General features: G+C 45.7%; 1 protein-coding gene across 13 annotated transcripts in view; it reads right to left on the reverse strand.

Annotated features, from left to right (window-relative positions):
• Window positions 1-409: 409 nt before the first annotated feature.
• LOC117975990 (golgin subfamily A member 8B) overlaps window positions 410-18,766 on the reverse strand; it is a 58,255-nt gene continuing 39,898 nt past the window's right edge. For 8 of the 13 annotated variants that reach the window (XM_034938486.3, XM_063597088.1, XM_055098823.2 and 5 more), the window contains 17 exons: window positions 12,506-12,808; window positions 10,963-11,087; window positions 9,170-9,289; window positions 7,965-8,081; window positions 7,078-7,116; window positions 6,765-6,812; window positions 6,592-6,676; window positions 6,387-6,496; window positions 5,302-5,388; window positions 5,087-5,194; window positions 4,789-4,876; window positions 4,144-4,400; window positions 3,733-3,876; window positions 3,498-3,598; window positions 3,315-3,415; window positions 3,053-3,208; window positions 410-2,965 (listed from right to left, as the gene is read on the reverse strand). In XM_034938486.3, coding sequence (XP_034794377.3) covers window positions 2,763-2,965; window positions 3,053-3,208; window positions 3,315-3,415; window positions 3,498-3,598; window positions 3,733-3,876; window positions 4,144-4,400; window positions 4,789-4,876; window positions 5,087-5,194; window positions 5,302-5,388; window positions 6,387-6,496; window positions 6,592-6,676; window positions 6,765-6,812; window positions 7,078-7,116; window positions 7,965-8,081; window positions 9,170-9,289; window positions 10,963-11,010 — 1,812 coding nt within the window. In that variant the 5' untranslated portion in view covers window positions 11,011-11,087; window positions 12,506-12,808 and the 3' untranslated portion in view covers window positions 410-2,762. Of the gene's footprint in view, window positions 2,966-3,052; window positions 3,209-3,314; window positions 3,416-3,497; window positions 3,599-3,732; window positions 3,877-4,143; window positions 4,401-4,788; window positions 4,877-5,086; window positions 5,195-5,301; window positions 5,389-6,386; window positions 6,497-6,591; window positions 6,677-6,764; window positions 6,813-7,077; window positions 7,117-7,964; window positions 8,082-8,226; window positions 9,290-10,962; window positions 11,088-12,505; window positions 12,809-18,766 lie in introns of those variants that run through there. The other 5 variants (XM_063597094.1, XM_063597095.1, XM_063597096.1 and 2 more) reach the window with 5 other exon arrangements.

Below are 18,766 nucleotides of genomic sequence, written 5' to 3' on the forward strand. Positions count from 1 at the left end.
TGGGAAGGGGTGGTAGGGACATGGTGGTGGTGGAGACTCCAGCCCCACTTCTCCAGGCTTTGCTGACAGGGGCCTGCTTTTAATTTTTATTTTTATCCCATGACTTTTTTAAATGCCATAACTTCTTTTTCATAACTTTTTTTTGGTAACTTTTCAGAAAACGTTTTTCTACTTTTTTGCCACAACATTTTTACATTTTTATCCAATAACTTTTTCACCCCATAACTTTTTTAATCCCATACCTTTTTTATTTTGTGTTCTTTTAATAAACACTTGCATAGTTATACTACAATTTTGTGAAAATGAAACAGATTATCTCATGCCAAGCATGCCCAGTATTTGCACAGTATCAATACCTTTAATACTATAGTTTTCAAGATGCGCAAAATAAAATTTTAAGGCAAAAACAGCACTTTGCAACAATTTAATAATTTATCGCATTACAGTAGCATCACATCAGCAGTCAATAATGCCACTTTAGGCAAAAGTCTTTCAGTATTTCTGTTACACATTCTGTTAACAAGAACCCATACAATGGTAAAATTCATTATAAGAAAACTTGGCAAATAAAGCTTTGAACTGGAATTGGCATTTCTTTCTCTACTTTTCCTTCCCACCATTTCTTTCTTTTAAACTACAGTATTCATATTTTAAAATGTTTTAACTTATTTCAGAACATAAAGATAGCAGTTACATTTTTTAATATTTATATTATTTTAAAATGACTCTTTAGGATACAGTTTTAAACCCACGGGCTAGAAATCATACCACTGTTAATTAGCCACATTATTTGGTCTAATATTTTTTCTTTATTATTCTGAAACTGGGTTTATCTAATACATTGATAAGTTCATACAATTCAGAAGAGTCAGTTGAAGTCACAAGGACCCAATATCTGCCCTCTTTCAGTGAATGCCGGCAAATCTGTTATTCCATTGGCAAAATCGTATTGCTGCTCTCCTGTTAATCTCATATTTATAAAAGGATCATGAGGATGCCAAGTGCTAAAAATGGAGATGGTCTAGTAACTAGAAAACTCCCCACCCCAGGGAGCACACATACATATGTCCCTACAACCTAATAATGTGATGTGTTTTGGAACACAGACATTAGAACTTCATGAAGTTTTAACTGCTGATTCTTTCCCAAGCATCATCAAGTTATGATTTAGGCAATGTATGACTGAAATGCATTCATTCATCACGCATAGGCACAATCACAGAAATATTGCACAAAATATGTCCCTGACTGAAACTGAGAGGTACAAAAACATATTTCACTCTTCGTAAAGAAGTTTGTGAGGAAATAAAACTCTGCGATCGTATAGACACGTTTCCTGATAATACATTGACATTCTCAAACAGTACATTGCACCACAGTGTGTAAACATTTTAAGTTGCATAAACTTCTCCTTGATTTTCAAAGATAATATAATACTGTCCACTAAAATTCCTTTTTGTTTCAACTAAGTACTCTCACATATATTAGTTTGTAATAATGTTTGTTATTATTTTCTAAAGTGTTTTCCACTCAAGGAAAAGAAGTAAATTCCTATGTCAGAGTAACCGAGGTGGCTGAAGAATAGGTATTAGCCAGAGAGGTCTAGATAGTAAAATCGATCTTAAGCCTCAAAGAAGCTCCATGAACAGAGAGGAATGCCAGGTGTCACACAGCTTTCCTTCACTCTAATTCATTCTTGACTAGAGCCTGTATGCCTGTTCCAGGGACATTTAAACTCTTAAAGGATTTCTTATGATCTTTACTAAATACATTAAGAAGAATGCCAACCAGCGCCCTTTTGTGTACTGGGACAGGTAGTCGTGATTAAAACAGGTAACACGAACTCTGACTTTAAAATGTATTATAGATACAAATGCTCTAAGCTAGGAAAGGTTTTCCACATCCACAGCCAATGATGGCAGCTTTTCATTCCTCGGAAATAAGCCCTTTTTAGGTCACTGAAAAAGAGTGCAACTGCTGCAGCTCACGATGCAATATCTTCATGAGCCCAGAGCACATACAAATCCAAAGGGAACTGCCACAGTACAGTGCTCATTCTTGGCACCGGAACAGATGAAACACACTCTATCCTGGACACACCTGCCAGAGCAGGCCACTTTCCTCTTCTGTGAGATTTAGAAAGCTCCCCCAAGAGGTTATCACTCCCATCACCAATACACAGAAAATGGAGGAAAGGCTGTTTCCAGTTCTCGGCCTTTAAACAGCTCTAAATGTCAGTACTCATAGTGGCATATTACAAAGTAGTAAACAGTGCACACTTGGGGGCAAACTACATATTGAGCTAACGAAGAGCTCACTGTGATTAAGATTAGATCAAACAACAGCAGAACATAGGCAAATTTTGTCTGAATTCTGTAGTGAATATACATGCTGCAATAACATTAAAAAAGCACGGGAGCCTATTCCAAACCAGCGAGAACAGTTTTGGGCAAAGAGTGGGTCTTCGTGTGTTTGAACTCCCACCACATAAGGGCGAACTCGATATGCATGCTAATGACCTATAATTATGAAATTAAAAAAGAAAAATGCTAAAGGATGCCAGAGTGAACATCAGTGAGAGCCACAGAGACCCACTCTCTTTTAACTTTTTACAAATAAACTTAAACTATAAATTAGAAACGCAAATAATCATGAGTGGCTGTAACATTCAAATGAAGTAAATGAATTGTGTAGGAGATTAACCCCGCAACTTTGTTTCGTTTTTAAAAATTTCTTGAGCAGCTCTTTGATGATGGTGGTGTTTATCTCCTTCTTCTCGGCAGCCAAGCCCAGCAAAAGCATGGCACACAGCAGTTGCTGCCCAAGCCTGGGTGCTCCTGGTGGTCCTGCATCTCACCAAGGAGCTGCACGATTGGCTGTGCAGTAGGGTTGTCCTGGGAAGAACCCTCCCTGGCTTCTCCTTGTGCAGGCTCCACGCTGTTGGTGAGGCTCACCTCACAAAGATCTTTGGAGAGAGGGAGGCGGGGATCTGAGTGGAGTGCTAGCCCCCCCCCGCTCCTGCCTGCTCACCCCGCCTGGGGGCTCTACTCACCACCATGCTTGTCGGCAGCCCCGAGCTCCTGGGGGGCTGGGGCTCCTGGACTGGGTTCAGCAGCAGGGTTCCGGGCAGCGGCCAGGAATTTGCCGTGCCCCTCGCTGTAGTTGCCACAAGCCGCAACACCGTCTCCTGCAGCTCCAGCAGCGTCACCTGAAGGGACGGGTGCTCAGCTGTCAGGCCGCTGCTGGCGCCCACCCTCATGCCCACCCCACCCACACCCCCACCCCCACCCCCACAGGGATGTTGCACACCCTACCTTCCTCTCCTCCTCGTCCTGGGCCAGCCTGATGATGGCCTCCTCGCGGTGCCGCATCTTTGGCACTGTCCCCTGGCTCTGTTAGAAGGCGATGTACTTTCCTGCGGGAGGACAGGGCTCAGACGCTGGGGCCCCTCCCACAGCCCTGCAGCTCCCCCTGCCGTGCCCTGGCCTCCCACTCACTGATGGCATCTCTCTCTCCGGTACTGGATGAATCCAAGTTCCAGTTTGTCCACATGCTCCCTCAGGTCCGCCTTCTCCACCAGGAGGTCCATAAGGCCGCTCTGGAGCCAAAATAATGGGGTCACATCTCAGCGGCGACCTGCCCCAGCCCTGCCCTTCTTGGCCCATGCTAGGACTCACTCCCCTCCAGCTTCTCCATGACTTCCTGCAGGGCCCGGAGGGTCTCCCCACTCACAGACTCGCCCCCAGTCCCTGAGGCTGGGACTGCTGCCTCTGGCTCCTTCTCGGCCGAGGTGAGCGTCTCCGTCACCTGGCCCGGCTTCTCCTGCAGCTCCTTTACTTGCTGCTCCAACTGCAGTGCGCTCTTGTTCTCGCTCTTCTGGACAGAGAGAAGCAATCAGCAGCCACCCACTGCAGCTGGAGACCCCAGAACTTGGTGTCTGCCTCCCATGGCACTGGGAAGGGTGGAGCCGAGTTAGAAAAATACTCTCCTCTCTCCCACAGCCACCAGAGCAAAGCTCTGGCTCACAGGTGCCTTTGGAAGTAATATTTCATGTGAGGGCTACACTGTCCCATTTTACAGGTGGGGAAACAAAGGCCTGGAGAGCTAGGGAGGAGGGCAGACTCCCCAGGTGGGGCAACCCACCAGCTCCTCCAAGTCGCTCTGTGGCTCAGCCAGCTGCTGAAGCCTCTTCTCCTGTTCCCGAAGCCTCTCCTGCTGCTCCTGAAGCCTCTCCTCCTGCTCGCGAAGCCTCTCCTTTTGCCCATGGTTCAGGAGACTGATGCGCTGATTGTTTTCCACCTGAGCCTGGAGCTCTCCTGCCACTCTCTCCAGCTCCTTCCTCAGGTCTTGCAGCTCCACCTCAGAGGACACTGCTGGGGCATCCGGGGGCAGTGGCTCAGCTGAGAAAGGAAGCAGATCATAAGGGCCTCTGGATTCTCAAAACAAAAATCAAAACAGAAAAAACAACAAAACACCCTCCTCTTGGTGCACAGCTCCTCTCAGGCTTCCCAAACTTGGCCTCACTGCTAATGATTCCTCGCACCCGGATGGTAGCCAATCTTCCAAACCACTTTCAGATAGAGAGCACTGTGGGTGGCTGACGACGGGCCCTCTTTGCTCATGGGGACACTGAGGCTCAGGGAGATGACAAGACTTGTCTCCTGGCACAGACCTCTTTCCCTCTGCCTCAAAGCCCTGCCATCCACCCACCTTCCTGGGGCATTCTAAGCCACCCCCACAGCCCTCTGATGCCAGTCCTGCTCCCAGGTCATGCCAGTCCCATCTTACCCATCTGGTTTTTGAGTCTGGACAAGCTCCTCTCCAGCTCCTCTACCCGATGCGTATCATGCTTCTTCTCCTCCTTCAATGTGCAAACCTGCCCAAAGCACAGGGGGAAAGGGCCCTGGAGAGAGGGGCTGGTGGCTGGACAGGCTCCCATCTCCCTCTCTGCCCCCACCTCCACAAAGCCCAGACCCAGGACCACCTCTGGCTGCACTATTCCCATTTTAAAGAGGCCCAGAAAGATCCAGTGACCTATCTAAGTTGTTGGGGGGTGGGGGCGGGAGGCTCAAGGGTCAGATCTCACCTCCTGCGACATTTTCCTCATCCTCTGCTGCCACTGGGCCCTCTCTCCTTTTATTTGTTCAGCATATTGATCTCTCTCCAGCTGGACTTCTTTAAGCGACTCCTTCAACTGCAAGAATGGGCACAGAAGTTAGGAAGGGCTGTCACTGGTCCTCACCTGCTCCTGGCCACCTGGGGTCATCTTCCTTCCACATCCCTCCCTCTGCAAAAACTCACCTGTGTCACGTGTCCTTTCAGCAGTATCTGCTCCCTTATCGACTGCTCTAACTGCCGCTTGAGAAGTGCTTTACTGCGGCTCGAGAACTGGATGGTGAAGAGTGAGAAGTTTCAATCTGGGGAGCCTGGGCCATTCCACACAGTGCCCCTTAAAAGGGCTAGGGCTAGGCTCAATATACAACTTGGCCAGTAAAGATCAAGGCATTTCCAAGCCCGTGGTCTGGTTTTGAAAAAAACTCAGTGAAGTTGGAAGGGACAAGGAGAGAGATCAGATAATACTGCTATTGTTATTACTACCACTGTTTGAACCTTTATGGAGTGCTTCAGCAGGTACCATGCTAGCAATCCCATTTAATCCTCGCAACCACCAGAGGAGACAGTTACTATGATTACCTCTCTTGGGTAGATGAAAAAACATGGAGTATTTGAGGTTAAGTGCTTGCCTAAGATCACTTAGGCAGAGCTAGGATTTGAACACCCAGGTCTATCAGATTCTCTAAGCCCATTTTTCTGCTGGGGGTGGGGGCACAGTTAGGAAGGGGAAAATTAATCTTTTGTTCACTTTTTGAAAAGATGATACATTCACATAGTCCAAAACTCGGAAGGTATCAAAGGAAGTATCTCCCAGCCACCCTATTGCTCTCTCCTGAGTTGTTTATGAACACTTGCAGACATGTTTTATGTATATTATCATAGTATGTACACACACACACACACACACACACACGTTTCCTCTCTCTACAGAAATGGTAACATACTACAGGTACCCTTCTGTACCTTCACAGTACAAGTACCCAATACCCCACACCCCACCTAGGACTTGGCCAAGACCACAGCCAGGTAAGGGCAGGGCAGGCACTTGGCCTCCAAGCTCTGCATCCAGTGCTCGCTCCCCACCGCGCCCAACTCACCCACAGCAGCTGACTCAGCCTCAGGCTGCCTCTAACAACCATACACAAAAGCAGTGAGAAATGGCCATGCTGCCTTCTGGGCAGGACACTCCATGCTGCAGAAGGGACCTTTAGGCTCACTCCCCCATCTGCGAAGCCGGGCTCCCAGGGGACAGGGCAGGTGGTTGGACTCACCCCATCCGGCTTCTTCTTCTGTGTGGCGGCGACAGCACAGAGAGACCACTCTAACTCTCCTATACGCTGCGATGAACGTTGCAGGCGGCCGGCCAGATCCTTGGACTCTTCTGTAATGACAGAGTTGAGATGGGGCTCAAAGGACTCCCCCTACAGACCTGTCAAAGTGCCAGGTTGAAGGATGACAGGGTGCCCAGATTCCCACCTTCAAAGTATCTGAGAGAATGTTTCATGTGATACAGGTCCGTATTTAGTTTCTTTTTCTCTCTGTTCAATCTCTGGATTTGACCCTTTGGGAGAAAAGCCAAGCAAGTGCTGAAATAGAAGGAAACAAACATTCTCCGGAGGACAGGAGGAAACTGCACACCCTCCACTCACCTCTAGCTCCCTTTCAGCTTTCTGTTTCTCATTGTTTGCTTTCTTTTCCTATAGGAAGAGAAAGACAGAGCTCTTACCAGGGGGAGGCAGAGAAGGCACAGCAAGAGATATGCCCCCAGAATGCCACCAATGCCCCAGGACAGGCCCACCCATGGGACCAAGTTATCAGGGACCCTGTGGGGATGGGGTGGAATCTGAGGGGTGAGCCTCCTTCCCCAGGCTGGGAGTGGGTGAGACGAGACTGGGGCCTCTACATCTGAGTGTCCCCCAAACCCAGCAGTCATGTCGCCAGCAAACAAAGAAATCACGTTACTTCTTCCAGCTGATGTTCCACTTGTTTCTTCTGTTGTTTCTGTGGGGAGAGTCAAATTAAGGTGATGGAGGGTGGCCCCCTCAACTCCATTCCCCAGACAGGAAGCGGCAGGCAGGGGCCAGGAATGGATTTTAAAGGCAAAGTTCTCAGACCCAATGGGAACAGGAACTGTTCCCAAGCTCCCAAGGACAGAGGATTTGGGTCTTTGTTGGTTTTCAGCCACAGCCTCACAACTCAAAGTCTGAATCAGGAATCTCTTGAGAGGACGGTAACATAAACCTCTGGAGATGGGAGTTTGAGAAAGGCTCCCCCTTCTGGCAGCTTGTGATTTAGAAAAGTGCGTTCATTCAATAAACGTTTACTGAGCATGTATGGGCCAGGGACGGTTCTTCACAGCCGATATACGATGGAAAAGGACAGACAGGAGCCCTTGGCCCTGAGCTTTCCATTCTAGGGGGCCTTTAAATCTCAGACTCTCAGAGCTAACAGAGATCTTTGATACTCACTACCTCCTCTGGAAACACGAGCCCAAAAAGGAGAGGTGGCTTGTCCAGAATCAAAGATCAAATTAGGGACTGAGTCATGGCAGAAATACAGGGCCCCTGACAACCAGTCAGGCCAGCACTTCCCCAAGAGGCAACAACCCCAGGGCGTGTGTAGCAAGGACTCGAGTAGGGGTGTGTGGAGAGGAGAGAGTCGGCAAAGAGGGCAGCAAAAGAAGAGCCATGCTGCATGCTCTGGGGTCCCTCCAGGTGAGGCCTGGGCACCCCAGCTCCCTATTTGTCCCGGGCACCAGGGACCCCCCAGCACCTTTCTTCAGGGCCCCAAGGGGAAACCGGAGCCCAGGATTGGCAGCGTGGAATCAGGGGACCCCACTGGACTCTTACCAAAGATTTGATGGTGTCATTCAGTCGACTGATTTTTATGGACCTCGAGTCCAGGACTGCTGCTTGTTCTTGGCACGGGCTCTGAGGCGCATGCAGAGAGGAGGAGGCGGAGGAGGACTTGGGGGAGAGGTAGAGAGAATGATCGTTAGGGCTGGGGTGTGTGGGCTGTCTCAGCTGGCAGAGGGGCACCCAGTCTCCGCTGCGGGAGGAGGTTGGAGGGCTGGCCTGCGGGGTCACTGCACCTCCGCCCAGAGCCTCCTACCTCCAGATCCTTCAGGGTAGCAGATGATGTAGGGCCTTCCCTGTGGAAACCTGTTGCTGACTACAAGACATGAGAGTGCACATGGAGACGTTCTGTCCCCCTCAGTGTCTGAGCCCTCCGACTTCCTTTCTTCCCCATCAACTGGCACCATTTTCTTTTCTGCCTATCTTGGACCCTTTGTTCCATAACTCCTTTGTGCCAACTTCTCTCGTGGTTCTCATCTCCCCACCATCCCACCCTGGGGCCCTTCAGTGACTCCTGATGGCAAGTGGCTGTTCTCATTGTCCTGGCTTCCCCTTGAGACTGGGGATGAGGAAAATCAAACAGCAAAGACCATATCCTGGGTGTCCTGGGTGTTGACAGCAGGCCATGTACTAGGGATTAACATAAAATTGACAATTATAAATCTCATTTAAACTTCACAAATACAAGTCAAACAATACCACCTCTATCATACAGACGTGAAAACAGAGGCCCAAAGAGCTCAAGCAACTTGCCCTAAATCATATCCCTAGCAGACAGAGAGGCAGGATTCAAACCCAGAATTCTTTTCTTTTTTGAAACGGAGTCTCTCTCTGCCTTCCAGGCTGGAGTGCAGTGGCGTGATCTTGGCTCACTGCAAGCTCCGCCTCCTAGGTTCACACCATTCTCCTCCCTCAGACTCCGGAGTAGCTGGGACTACAGGCGCCCGCCACCACGCCCGGCTTTTTTTTTGGTATTTTTTAGTATTTCACCGTGTTTGCCTGCATGGTCTCGATCTCCTGACCTTGTGATCCACCTGCCTCGGTCTCCCGAAGTGTTGCGATTACAGGCGTGAGCCACCGTGCCCGGCCAAATCCAGAATCCTTCACCAGTACCCAACAGTCCATCCACAATCTTAACGATTGCCCTCTACTGCCCCTTGGGCCCCCTGTCCCCAGAAGCCTGTCCAGGCAAGACTCACAGCCTCAGATGAATGGCAACCACCAGAAGCGGCCCTCTCAGGGCTACTGCCATTTGCTTTCCTGTTCCTCTTCGCTGCTGCTGGAACACCAGGGTGGTTTCTCTGCCAATATTCTTTGAACTGTGGGAAAGAAGAGCAGTAATACTCATGAGAACTATCAACCCCTACAGCCACATCCTCCTTTATAGTTTTTATAAAATACTCTTATATACCATCTGATTTAATGACACCAACAACTCTATAAGGTGTCACAATCATTTAGGGACTGAGAGGGATCGACATCATGGCTAGAAAAAAAGAAAAAAGAAAAAGAAAAAGGCGATACTGGAACTTGGAAACTCAGTCTTCCCACTCTAAGCTCTGGGGTTTTGCCAGGCACCAAATCCAGAGGCAGAGGTAGAAAAGTAAACATGAAGTAGGCAGGAGCTGTATGTCATGTGGTTTAGAGTCGTACATCTTCACACGTCTGTTATTGGGAAGAAGTGCACCAGTACCTCTCAAACTTTTCTATCAATGTGTCCTCATGGCAGAAGGCAGCCTTTCTGTGAAATCTGGGAATTTATCAGAAAGAGGACAACCCAAGCCTCATTTCAGAGAGAAGTCTGGTATACTCTTAGAAACCTATGGGACTGCCATCCCTAAGTACATTCATGTTTTTTCTCTTGATCTCAAGAGAATCAAAGGAAACTGATGCTTCAGAAAGATGTCCCACATTTATCCTGTGGTACTCAAAGCACCGCAGCTTGAGATAATATGAGGAAGATTCAAACTGTCAAGTTCAGTCTCCCAAGATCTATTGCACAGAAGATGAGGAAATCTCACTTCAGAGACCACTGACTGAAGGGCAGTCTGGTCCAGAACCATGGAGAATTAGAATATGAGGTGGAGAACTCGGAAAAAAATGTTAAAATCTCTTTGGAAAGTAGAAGCTTGGGAGAAAACCAAACCCAACCCATTCTCCCATCGCCACCCAGAGACACTGTCAACGTTTTGAGCTCACGGGGAAAGTGTAGGCTTTTCCCACTGTCAATGGCTATGGTAAGGGAGTGAGGCAGCCTGAAACCTCTTGCTCCTAGGTCCCATAGTCTCCATTCCCCTTCCAGTTGGAAATTTCTGCTGTGACCAGAACCAGAAACGGGGTGACAACGTTTAGGGGACTGGGTCATAAGACCAGGGCCAGTCTTCCAGTAATGACAGTTGGTAGGCAGACTGTGACATCACTACATTCCACTCCTCCTAGTGCGGGGGAGGGACTACATCAGCGCGATGTCTGAGTCTCCACTCCACCACGCGGGAGGGAAACACAGGGTTGTGACCCAGGTCCCTGGAGACGCCAGCGCAGAGAGCCCAGGGAGGTCGACCTTGAGGCAGCAGGAGGGGAGGGCAGAGTCTGCAGCAGGGAGCCCCAGGAGTCACCAGCCCAAAGTCACCCAGGGACAACTGGCGAGGGCGGGGCCTGGGGCTGGGGGGCCCAGGTCCTTGGAGATGCGAGCCCAAAGAGCCCAGGGAGGTCCAACTTGGGGCGGCAAGAGGTGAGGGCCCAGTAATGGAGTGGGGCGCCCCAGGAGTCACCTGCCCAAAGTCACCCTGGGGTGATTGGCGAGGGTAGGGACTGAGCTGTTTGCTGAAGGGGCACGGCTGACTGACAAGACTTTTGTAGGGGGAGCCCAGAAGCGCTGGGGTTGGGGGCAAAGTCTGGTGTGCCTCAGGAGTAGTATGGACTGTGGCAGCGGTCTTGTCGTCGGAGGGGATCTGTGGTTGGGTTGGGGGGCCATGACCCGGTACGTCTTTACCTTTTTCTTGGCTGCAGCTAATTTACACTGTCGAGTTTCTTCTGCCATTGTGGGGTGGGGAGGGAGGCGGGGTTGGGGCCACGTCAGCCAAATCCCAGCGAGCGCTGATCAACACGTCCAGTCACCTAGAAGACAGCTGCGTAACTGACCCAGAGGAGGCGTAACCAGGGCCACAGTAGAATGCAGAATAGGGGCGTGGCCTTAATGCTCCAAGCCCATTGGTTAACGAGAAAGATGAAACGGAAAGGGGGATAGGGGCGTGGCCTTAATGCTCCAAGCCCATTGGTTAATGAGAAAGATGAAACGGAAAGGGGGCGTGGCCAGGCAGCAGTGTGTCCAGAGGGACCTGTGGCTCATCAGGAAAGCTGCCCATGCAACCGCTGTCCCCACCCACTCTGAGAGAGGGGAGGGGCCGCCCGCTCTGGGGGAGGGGAGGGGCTGGCTTTGGCTTTAAAACCTTTAAAGCTTTAAAAAACATATGTGTGTATACTTTATATATATGTGTGTGTCTCTGTGTGTGTATCTATGTGTTCCTCCAGAGCTGTCTTCATTAACTAGCTTCTATGTAAGGTCTATGATTTTGGCCTATATTTTTCATCTTCAAATACTGTACAAAAATTACCAGTATTACCTGAACTGAGATACAGATCCTATAAAAGTGGGAAATCCATAGCATGCTTGATGATTAATGAAGCAGACTATATTATCCAACATTCCAATGAGATAAAATAATCAAAATGATTTCTTTTTTGGAAAAATGTTTCTCTTATTCTCCTACATTGTTGCTGTTTTTTCTTTTTAAACAGGAAACATGGTTAATATCTGTAAAAACACAAAGCTTTTGGGCTGGGTGTGGTGGCTCACACCTGTAATCCCAGCACTTTGGGAGCCCGAGTCTGGTGGATCACCTGAGGTCAGTTAGTGGAAGTGTGAGCCATCACGCCTGGCCGGCTTCATTTCAGAACTCTTTCCCCAGCACTCCATATACTATGAATAATTTCTTTCTTCTTCTTTGGATAGCATTTTAGTCATATCTCTATTACCCCACTTGTCACATGATCATCAGTGGCTCACCCATCCATCTCCCTTGATTGCTCATGAGCTCCTTGAGAAGAGTCTGATTTTCAGCACCTTGAACAGTGTGCGACACATACATGCTTCATACGCAGAGAAGGAAATGATTTCACTACAGTGTAATTATTCCCAGAATTCAATATCTGTATTTCTAAATTGTTCTAGATACTCTGCCAACAACCTGAGAATGTTATGTTTTCTCCCCAAAACTTCCATCCATTATTGTGTGTCTATGGTCATAGTTAACTCAATTGTGACGTCACCTTTGGACAAGCCCATTAACAGTTTCTTTTTTTTTAGGTGATTTTTAATTTTAATTTTTGATTTTCATTGTTTCTTTTCTGTTTTTTAAATCTAGCAGTGTTTGGTAAACTTCAACATCTCTATATCCCCGTATCTTTGCCCCTGCTGGTCTCTGCTTGGAATAATGTCTCAAGGTTTTAGTCACCTGGAAAAAATTTCTACTCACCCTTAAAGAATCAGCATCAATAGGCTGGGCATGGTGGCTCATGACTGTAATCCCAGCACTTTCGGGAGGCCAAAGTGGGCGGATCACCTGAGGTCAGCAGTTCCAAGACTAGCCTGCCCAACATGGTGAAACCCCGTCTCTACTAAAAATACAAAAAATAGCTGAGCATGGTGGCAGAGGCCTGTAATCTCAGCTACTCGGGTGGCTGAGGCAGGATAATTGCTTGAACCTGGGAGGCAGAGGTTGCAGTGAGCTGAGATCGTGCCATTGCACTCCATCTTGGGTGACAGAGTGAGACATCATCTGAAAAAGAAAAAGAAAAAGAAAAAGAAAAGCTTAAATAATACCTTCTCTGAGAAGCCTTTATATCTTCCTATTCTTTCAGGAAGTGCTGAAAATTCCTCAACTTTTGAAACATTTGTGCCTCTATTACTGTGTATCAGGCAGTGAACTGAGTGCCCAGGATAGAAAGATGAAACTGCAGATCCTGCCCTTACGGAGCTCATGGTCTAGTATGGAAAACAGCCATATGAACAAATAACCACACTATAGGTCTTCAGAGCTCAAGTCCTATCCTAAATACTGCGAAATTAATGTTCTGTGAGGTTTTGAAAGTACTAGGGCCAGAGACAATATGGCTGCTTGGATGACTTTCCATCCAAGTTAACATTCCGCCCTCATCACAAAGGGAATACATGCGTGCATCTTCCTTGCAACCCACCAGTGCCTAACACATCATATCACCACTTTTGAAATCAGGAAACAGGCTCAGAAGTCCAAGAGCTTGACCAAAGTAACTCAGCTGATAGGTAGCAGAGCCAGGTCAGTATGATTCTTCTTCAATATCCTGCCAGCCACATGGGCAAGTGGCCTCAAAATCAACAAAAGACAAGTAGAGGTTGACATGCATCAATGGAGAGAGGCTCAAAAGGAGGATTTTATACACAAGAATAGAACAGAAATGTTCTGGAAGTATATCTGTGGATGTGAAGCAGGAGGGGGCACACCAGGTTTCACCTTGGTCAAGTGAATCTATAATTCCAACCTGGGCCTCGCCCCCACCGAACTCCAGACTTAGCTATCTGTCTTTCTTACTCTAATATAAAATCCACAGGGCAGGACCTTAATCTCTAGCTTGTTCACACAGATTAAAGCAGAGTCTGGCTTATAATAAGGACTTAATAAATACATGAATGAATAAATCAACTATCAAAGAAGCTAAAGAAACATTCCACATTCTTGGGGGAAGGGATTACCATGAAACAGACCCTGGCAGTCACTTACAAATACAGTTGACCCTCATCATTGGAGTATCCCAGATTTTCAAATTAGCTTACTTGCTAAAATGTCTTTCTAATCCCCAAATTAATACTTGTGGCACTTTCAAGGTGGCTCCTGGATAGACACGCAGTAGTGAAAACTCTGTCACTCTTTGCACACGTCCCAAGCTAAGGTCAAACAGTGACCTTGGTCTGCTTGTTTCAACTCTCATACAAAGATGACCTGAGGACAGAGACAGTAGAGGACACTGCAGGGTAGCGCAAGAAGCTGTGGCTCTGGGACCAGTTGGACGGGGTCTGAATCATAACACTGGCACCTGTTAGTGGAGTGACCTCAGACAAATCACTTACAATTCTGTACTTCCTTTATTCTTTTGGAAATAAAGAAAATTCAATCTACCAGGATGAGTTGTTTTTAGGAATTAAGATGATAACCTATATGACATATGTATTTATGTACATATTTACCCTGGAAACAAGGGTTTGCTATTTGACTAATTCAGTGTTCCAGGCAACTTTGTAGAATATTACTCCTGCAAATAATAAGAATTGGCTGTAATTAAAGAAATAACAGAGATGTAGACAAAACAATTATTTGGATGAACTACAGGCAGTCTTCAAGAAGCTTCTGAAGAAACAGAACTTCAGCAGGCACTTAAGCTGTAGAAAAGGCTTGCAAGGAGATAGAACAGCACCTACAGAGAGAGGTCCAGGTAGGGTCAGGAAATGGCATTTCAGGAAGTCTAGAGCAGCAGAAGATGAGGCCAGAACACGGCGCCACAGTGCTTCTCTGCACCCTGTATACACCCTGTACTGCAGAACCTCACTCTCTGCATTTAATTCTTGGTTTCTAATTCTCTCTTCCATTAAACTGTGAGCCCCTCAAGGTCAAGGTCTCTAAGAAGAAACCATAGCTACAGTCCTCTAAATTTGAAAACAAGTTATTAAACACAGATACACCCAAGAAGACCGTACAAAAATAATGTTGGATTTCAACTGCAGTCATAGAAATTCACAACTGGTATACATTTGCAATCTGTCCAGGATTTTTCTCTGATGACTGCCGTAACTCTGTCATAAACCCTTTTCATTATTTGAGACACCGAGACATTTGTTAGAATGTTTAGGAAAGACATTCTAAAAGAGCAAGAAAGACCTTGATCTTTTTTGTGTAACTGATTGATTGGTTGACTGACTGAGATGGGATCTCATTATGTAGCCCAGGCTGGTCTGAAACTCCTAGGTTCAAGTGATACTCCTGCCTCAGCCTCTCTAGTGGCTGAGATTACAGGCACACGCCACCATGCTGGGCTCTAGTGTGATGTATTTACGAGGCTTAAACATATGGTTCATTACACAAGGCTGTCACCTCAGAGTAAAGATTTTTTAAAGTTCACTCTAATAGACTTATTTCTCTATATGCAAGATACAATTTTACCACAGTAAAACACAAGGAAGCATACTGATATACATATATGTTACAACAGGATAAAAAAAAGCAATATAATTTTCTCCACAAAAGCTTGCAAAATCCTGGCCAAAACACAGTAAAGAGGATGTTAATCTCACAGCTCACGTTTCTCCACTGAGACCCAGGAAAAACAATGCCAGTTTTTGTACAGTCACAAAACTAAGCACTGTGAGAATTGACAAGATTTGGTTAACTTGTATATTCTCCCCACCCTGACAGACAAGTCCCAAAGGAGCCTAGCAGTTTTACCCCAACATTTCAATCTCCTCCGACCTCCAAAATAAAACCCTCACTGTCCAATATCTCAATTTATATTTTCAAACGTCTAAAATCTTAATCGAAACAAAGAGCAGTGCATTAGCTTTGCCGCCATAGAATGCTTGGTATAATTTTACTTAGGCACATCACAGATTGTGCTATTGCCTAAAAACATATGCGTAGAACCAACATTCCTAGAAACCAAACGAATATATTACGAAGGTGAAAGGGAATAGGGAGTGTCGTTTTTAAACAGAGAGAACGCTGTGATTGTCCACTCATAGGTTAGGTGTGATCAAATCACATCGTGCTGTACAGCTAAGTATGTCCTATATTGTATGACAAAGTAGGGTAACACATTATTTATTGAGGACCTGTTGGGTACACAGAGGCACACCAGAAGCTGTAAAAGACTTCATTCTTGCCCTCAAGAAACTTCCAAGTTTGTAGACAGCCTGATAGAAGGTAGTCGAAAGCAAATACTTCAAGCACTAGCCATCACAATTACCTTAGGTATTTACGCTACCCTTCTACGAATCTCTGAATATTTCGAGGCCCCCTTTCCTATTTCCCATGGGCTCTATGGCTCAACATTCTTTACAGCCACAGGCTTTCCTGGACTTCATGTTATTACTGAATCAACATTTCTCACTATCCGCCTCCTTCGCCAATTAAAATTCCACTTTACATCCAACCACCACTTTGGCTTTGAAGCCACTGCCTGATACTGACGCTTTGTCGATGTAGAATGACTATTCTTAAACGTCTCTGTCTACTGATGAGGATCCTACTCTTTTAATAGAAACAGTGCCACTGACTTCCAATCAACTAGTTTCCATAATATCCAAAATATTAGATAATATTCCATTATACTCCCAAAACAAATAATGAGTGATGTTCTCTCAAATACACGTATAATCAAATGTGAAATTGAGAAGATGGGGTGACCTGTGACTCAGAGATTGTATTCAGGCCTTTGTAGATGCATTTATTTGACATAATTATGCATTTAAAACATAAGTTAAATTGTCATCAGCCTGAAATTATAGAGGTTTTTCTTGGTGAGAAACCTATTTTATATATAATCGTTTACCCATAGAAATGTTTTTGATTAATGTTATCTGTTAAAGACTTCAGTTCACAATATTTCCCCTGTTAATAGTACATATGTTTTTGGAGTTGATCTGGAGAATTTGAGGACCACGTTCTAATTGCTATCTGATGCTATTCTGGGAGGACAATTCATTGGCTTTGGGTTGCTGGGGGTTGGATCTTGAAGGCGGGTCTGAGTCTGGAGACCTTGCCACTGACTTTTGGAAAGTCTGTTGGTTCTACCTTTGGAAGTGCCTTTACATGCCTTATGGAAGGCCAGGCATGGTGGCTCACGCCTGTAATCCCAGCATCTCGGGATTATTGATGAATAAATCAATTTGGGAAATGCTTGGTAAATTCAACGGGACCTCTCAGAACAATGAATTTATATGGCCACGATGTTGTTGTTTTTTTTTTTTTTGTTTTGTTTTTGTTTTTGTTTTTTTTGCAAAGAGCATTCGGAAGACTTTCTAGTACACCAGGTTGGGAACTGTTGGTGGAGGAGTCAGGGTAATTAGGCTTTGGACTATTCCAGGTACAGGTTGTCACTGTATTCAAGGAATTGTTCTTAGTCTTTGTATATATCCGAATTAACTATAGCAAATTAACAAGCAGAAATATAAGAATTGGGCCTTGGAGGGAGGGAGAGGGCGAGAGAGAGGGGTAGATAGAAGTTTCCTATTTTAACTATGGTTCAATTCTAAGCATTCTAAAATTTCATTGGATTCTTTTAACTATGAATTACAAGGGTGTTTAATTTCCAAATTCATGTAGCTTTTGGTTAATCTCTTCATTATTAACTTCTAACCTTAACTGCTTCATATTTAAATTATAAATTTTATGGTGTGGATTGTACCAATTGTTTTTCAATCTTCTGACTTGCTTAATGGATTAATACATAATTAATGTTTCTCCCACAGTCCACATATGCTTGAGAAGAATACAGAATATCTGATTATTGGGTACAGAGGTCTATATTTGTCCATTACATCATGTCCATTCACGGGTTATTCAAATCTATATATGGGCATTCTGTGTAACTTACTTATGGTAAGCAGGGTATGTTAAAATCTCCAAATACAATGGCAGATTCGTCAGTTTCTCCCTGTGGTTTTATCAGTTTTTCCTCTGTATTTTGAGTCTATTTTGATAGGTACATAAAATATGAAAATTGCTACATCCTCCTAATTAACAGTCATTTGGCATCAAGCTGTTACTAATGCTTTGTGTTCCAACATCCTATCTTGTTTGAAACTGAAGCTCCATCAGTTGTTTTGGTTAATGTATACTGGCATATCTTTATCTCTCTCTCTCCTTTATAAAAACTTTCAATCTTTTCACATCCTCATAGTTTCAATAAGATGGATTAGAACAGCTGGATATCGTTTTATTAGTTCCATCTGTCTAACTGGTAACTTTAGTCCATTTACATTTGTTGTGACTCATTTATGTGGACTTCCTTCTGTCACCTTTAGAACTTCCATTTCTCTCACTTTCCAATATAATTTTAATATCTCCTCCTGGGATTCCACTAAGACGTATTTTAGACCTCATTCTGATCTCCCTCTCCCCGCCAACCCCACCAACTTCTGCCCTATCATTTATCCTCATGTCTCTCTGTGTAACATACGGACTTACTTTTTGGAGATAATGGTCTAACCAATTAATCCTTTCTTCTGGTGTCTAATCCATCCACTCGGTTTCTTATTTCAACAATTCCATTTTATATTTCCTTATTTCATTTTATTCTGAGACAGAGTTTCACTCTGTCACCCAGGCTGGACTGTAGTGACACGAACCTGCAGCCTTGGCCTCCTGGGCTCAAGTGATCCTCCCACCTCAGCCTCCTGATTAGCTGGGAGTATAGGCAGGTAGGTGCCCCATACACAGCTTTTTTCTTCTTTTTTTTTTTTTTTTGGTGGTGGTGGGGTATTTTTTGGAGAAACGAGTTCTCACCATGCTGCCCAGGCTTGTCTCCAACTCCTGGGCTTATGCCATCCTCCAGCCTCAGCCTCCCAAAAAGTGCTGAGATTACAGGTGTGAGACACCATACCCAGCTATATATTTTATTTCTGTAAGTTCTATTTCATCCATTTTCCTTTCAGGTCTTCCTCATCATTCCTGGTGGTCTTACTGCTCCTGCTCGCTCAATTTTATGAG

Source organism: Pan paniscus, chromosome 16, assembly GCF_029289425.2.
Source record: "Pan paniscus chromosome 16, NHGRI_mPanPan1-v2.0_pri, whole genome shotgun sequence".
Taxonomy (NCBI): Eukaryota; Metazoa; Chordata; class Mammalia; order Primates; family Hominidae; genus Pan; species Pan paniscus.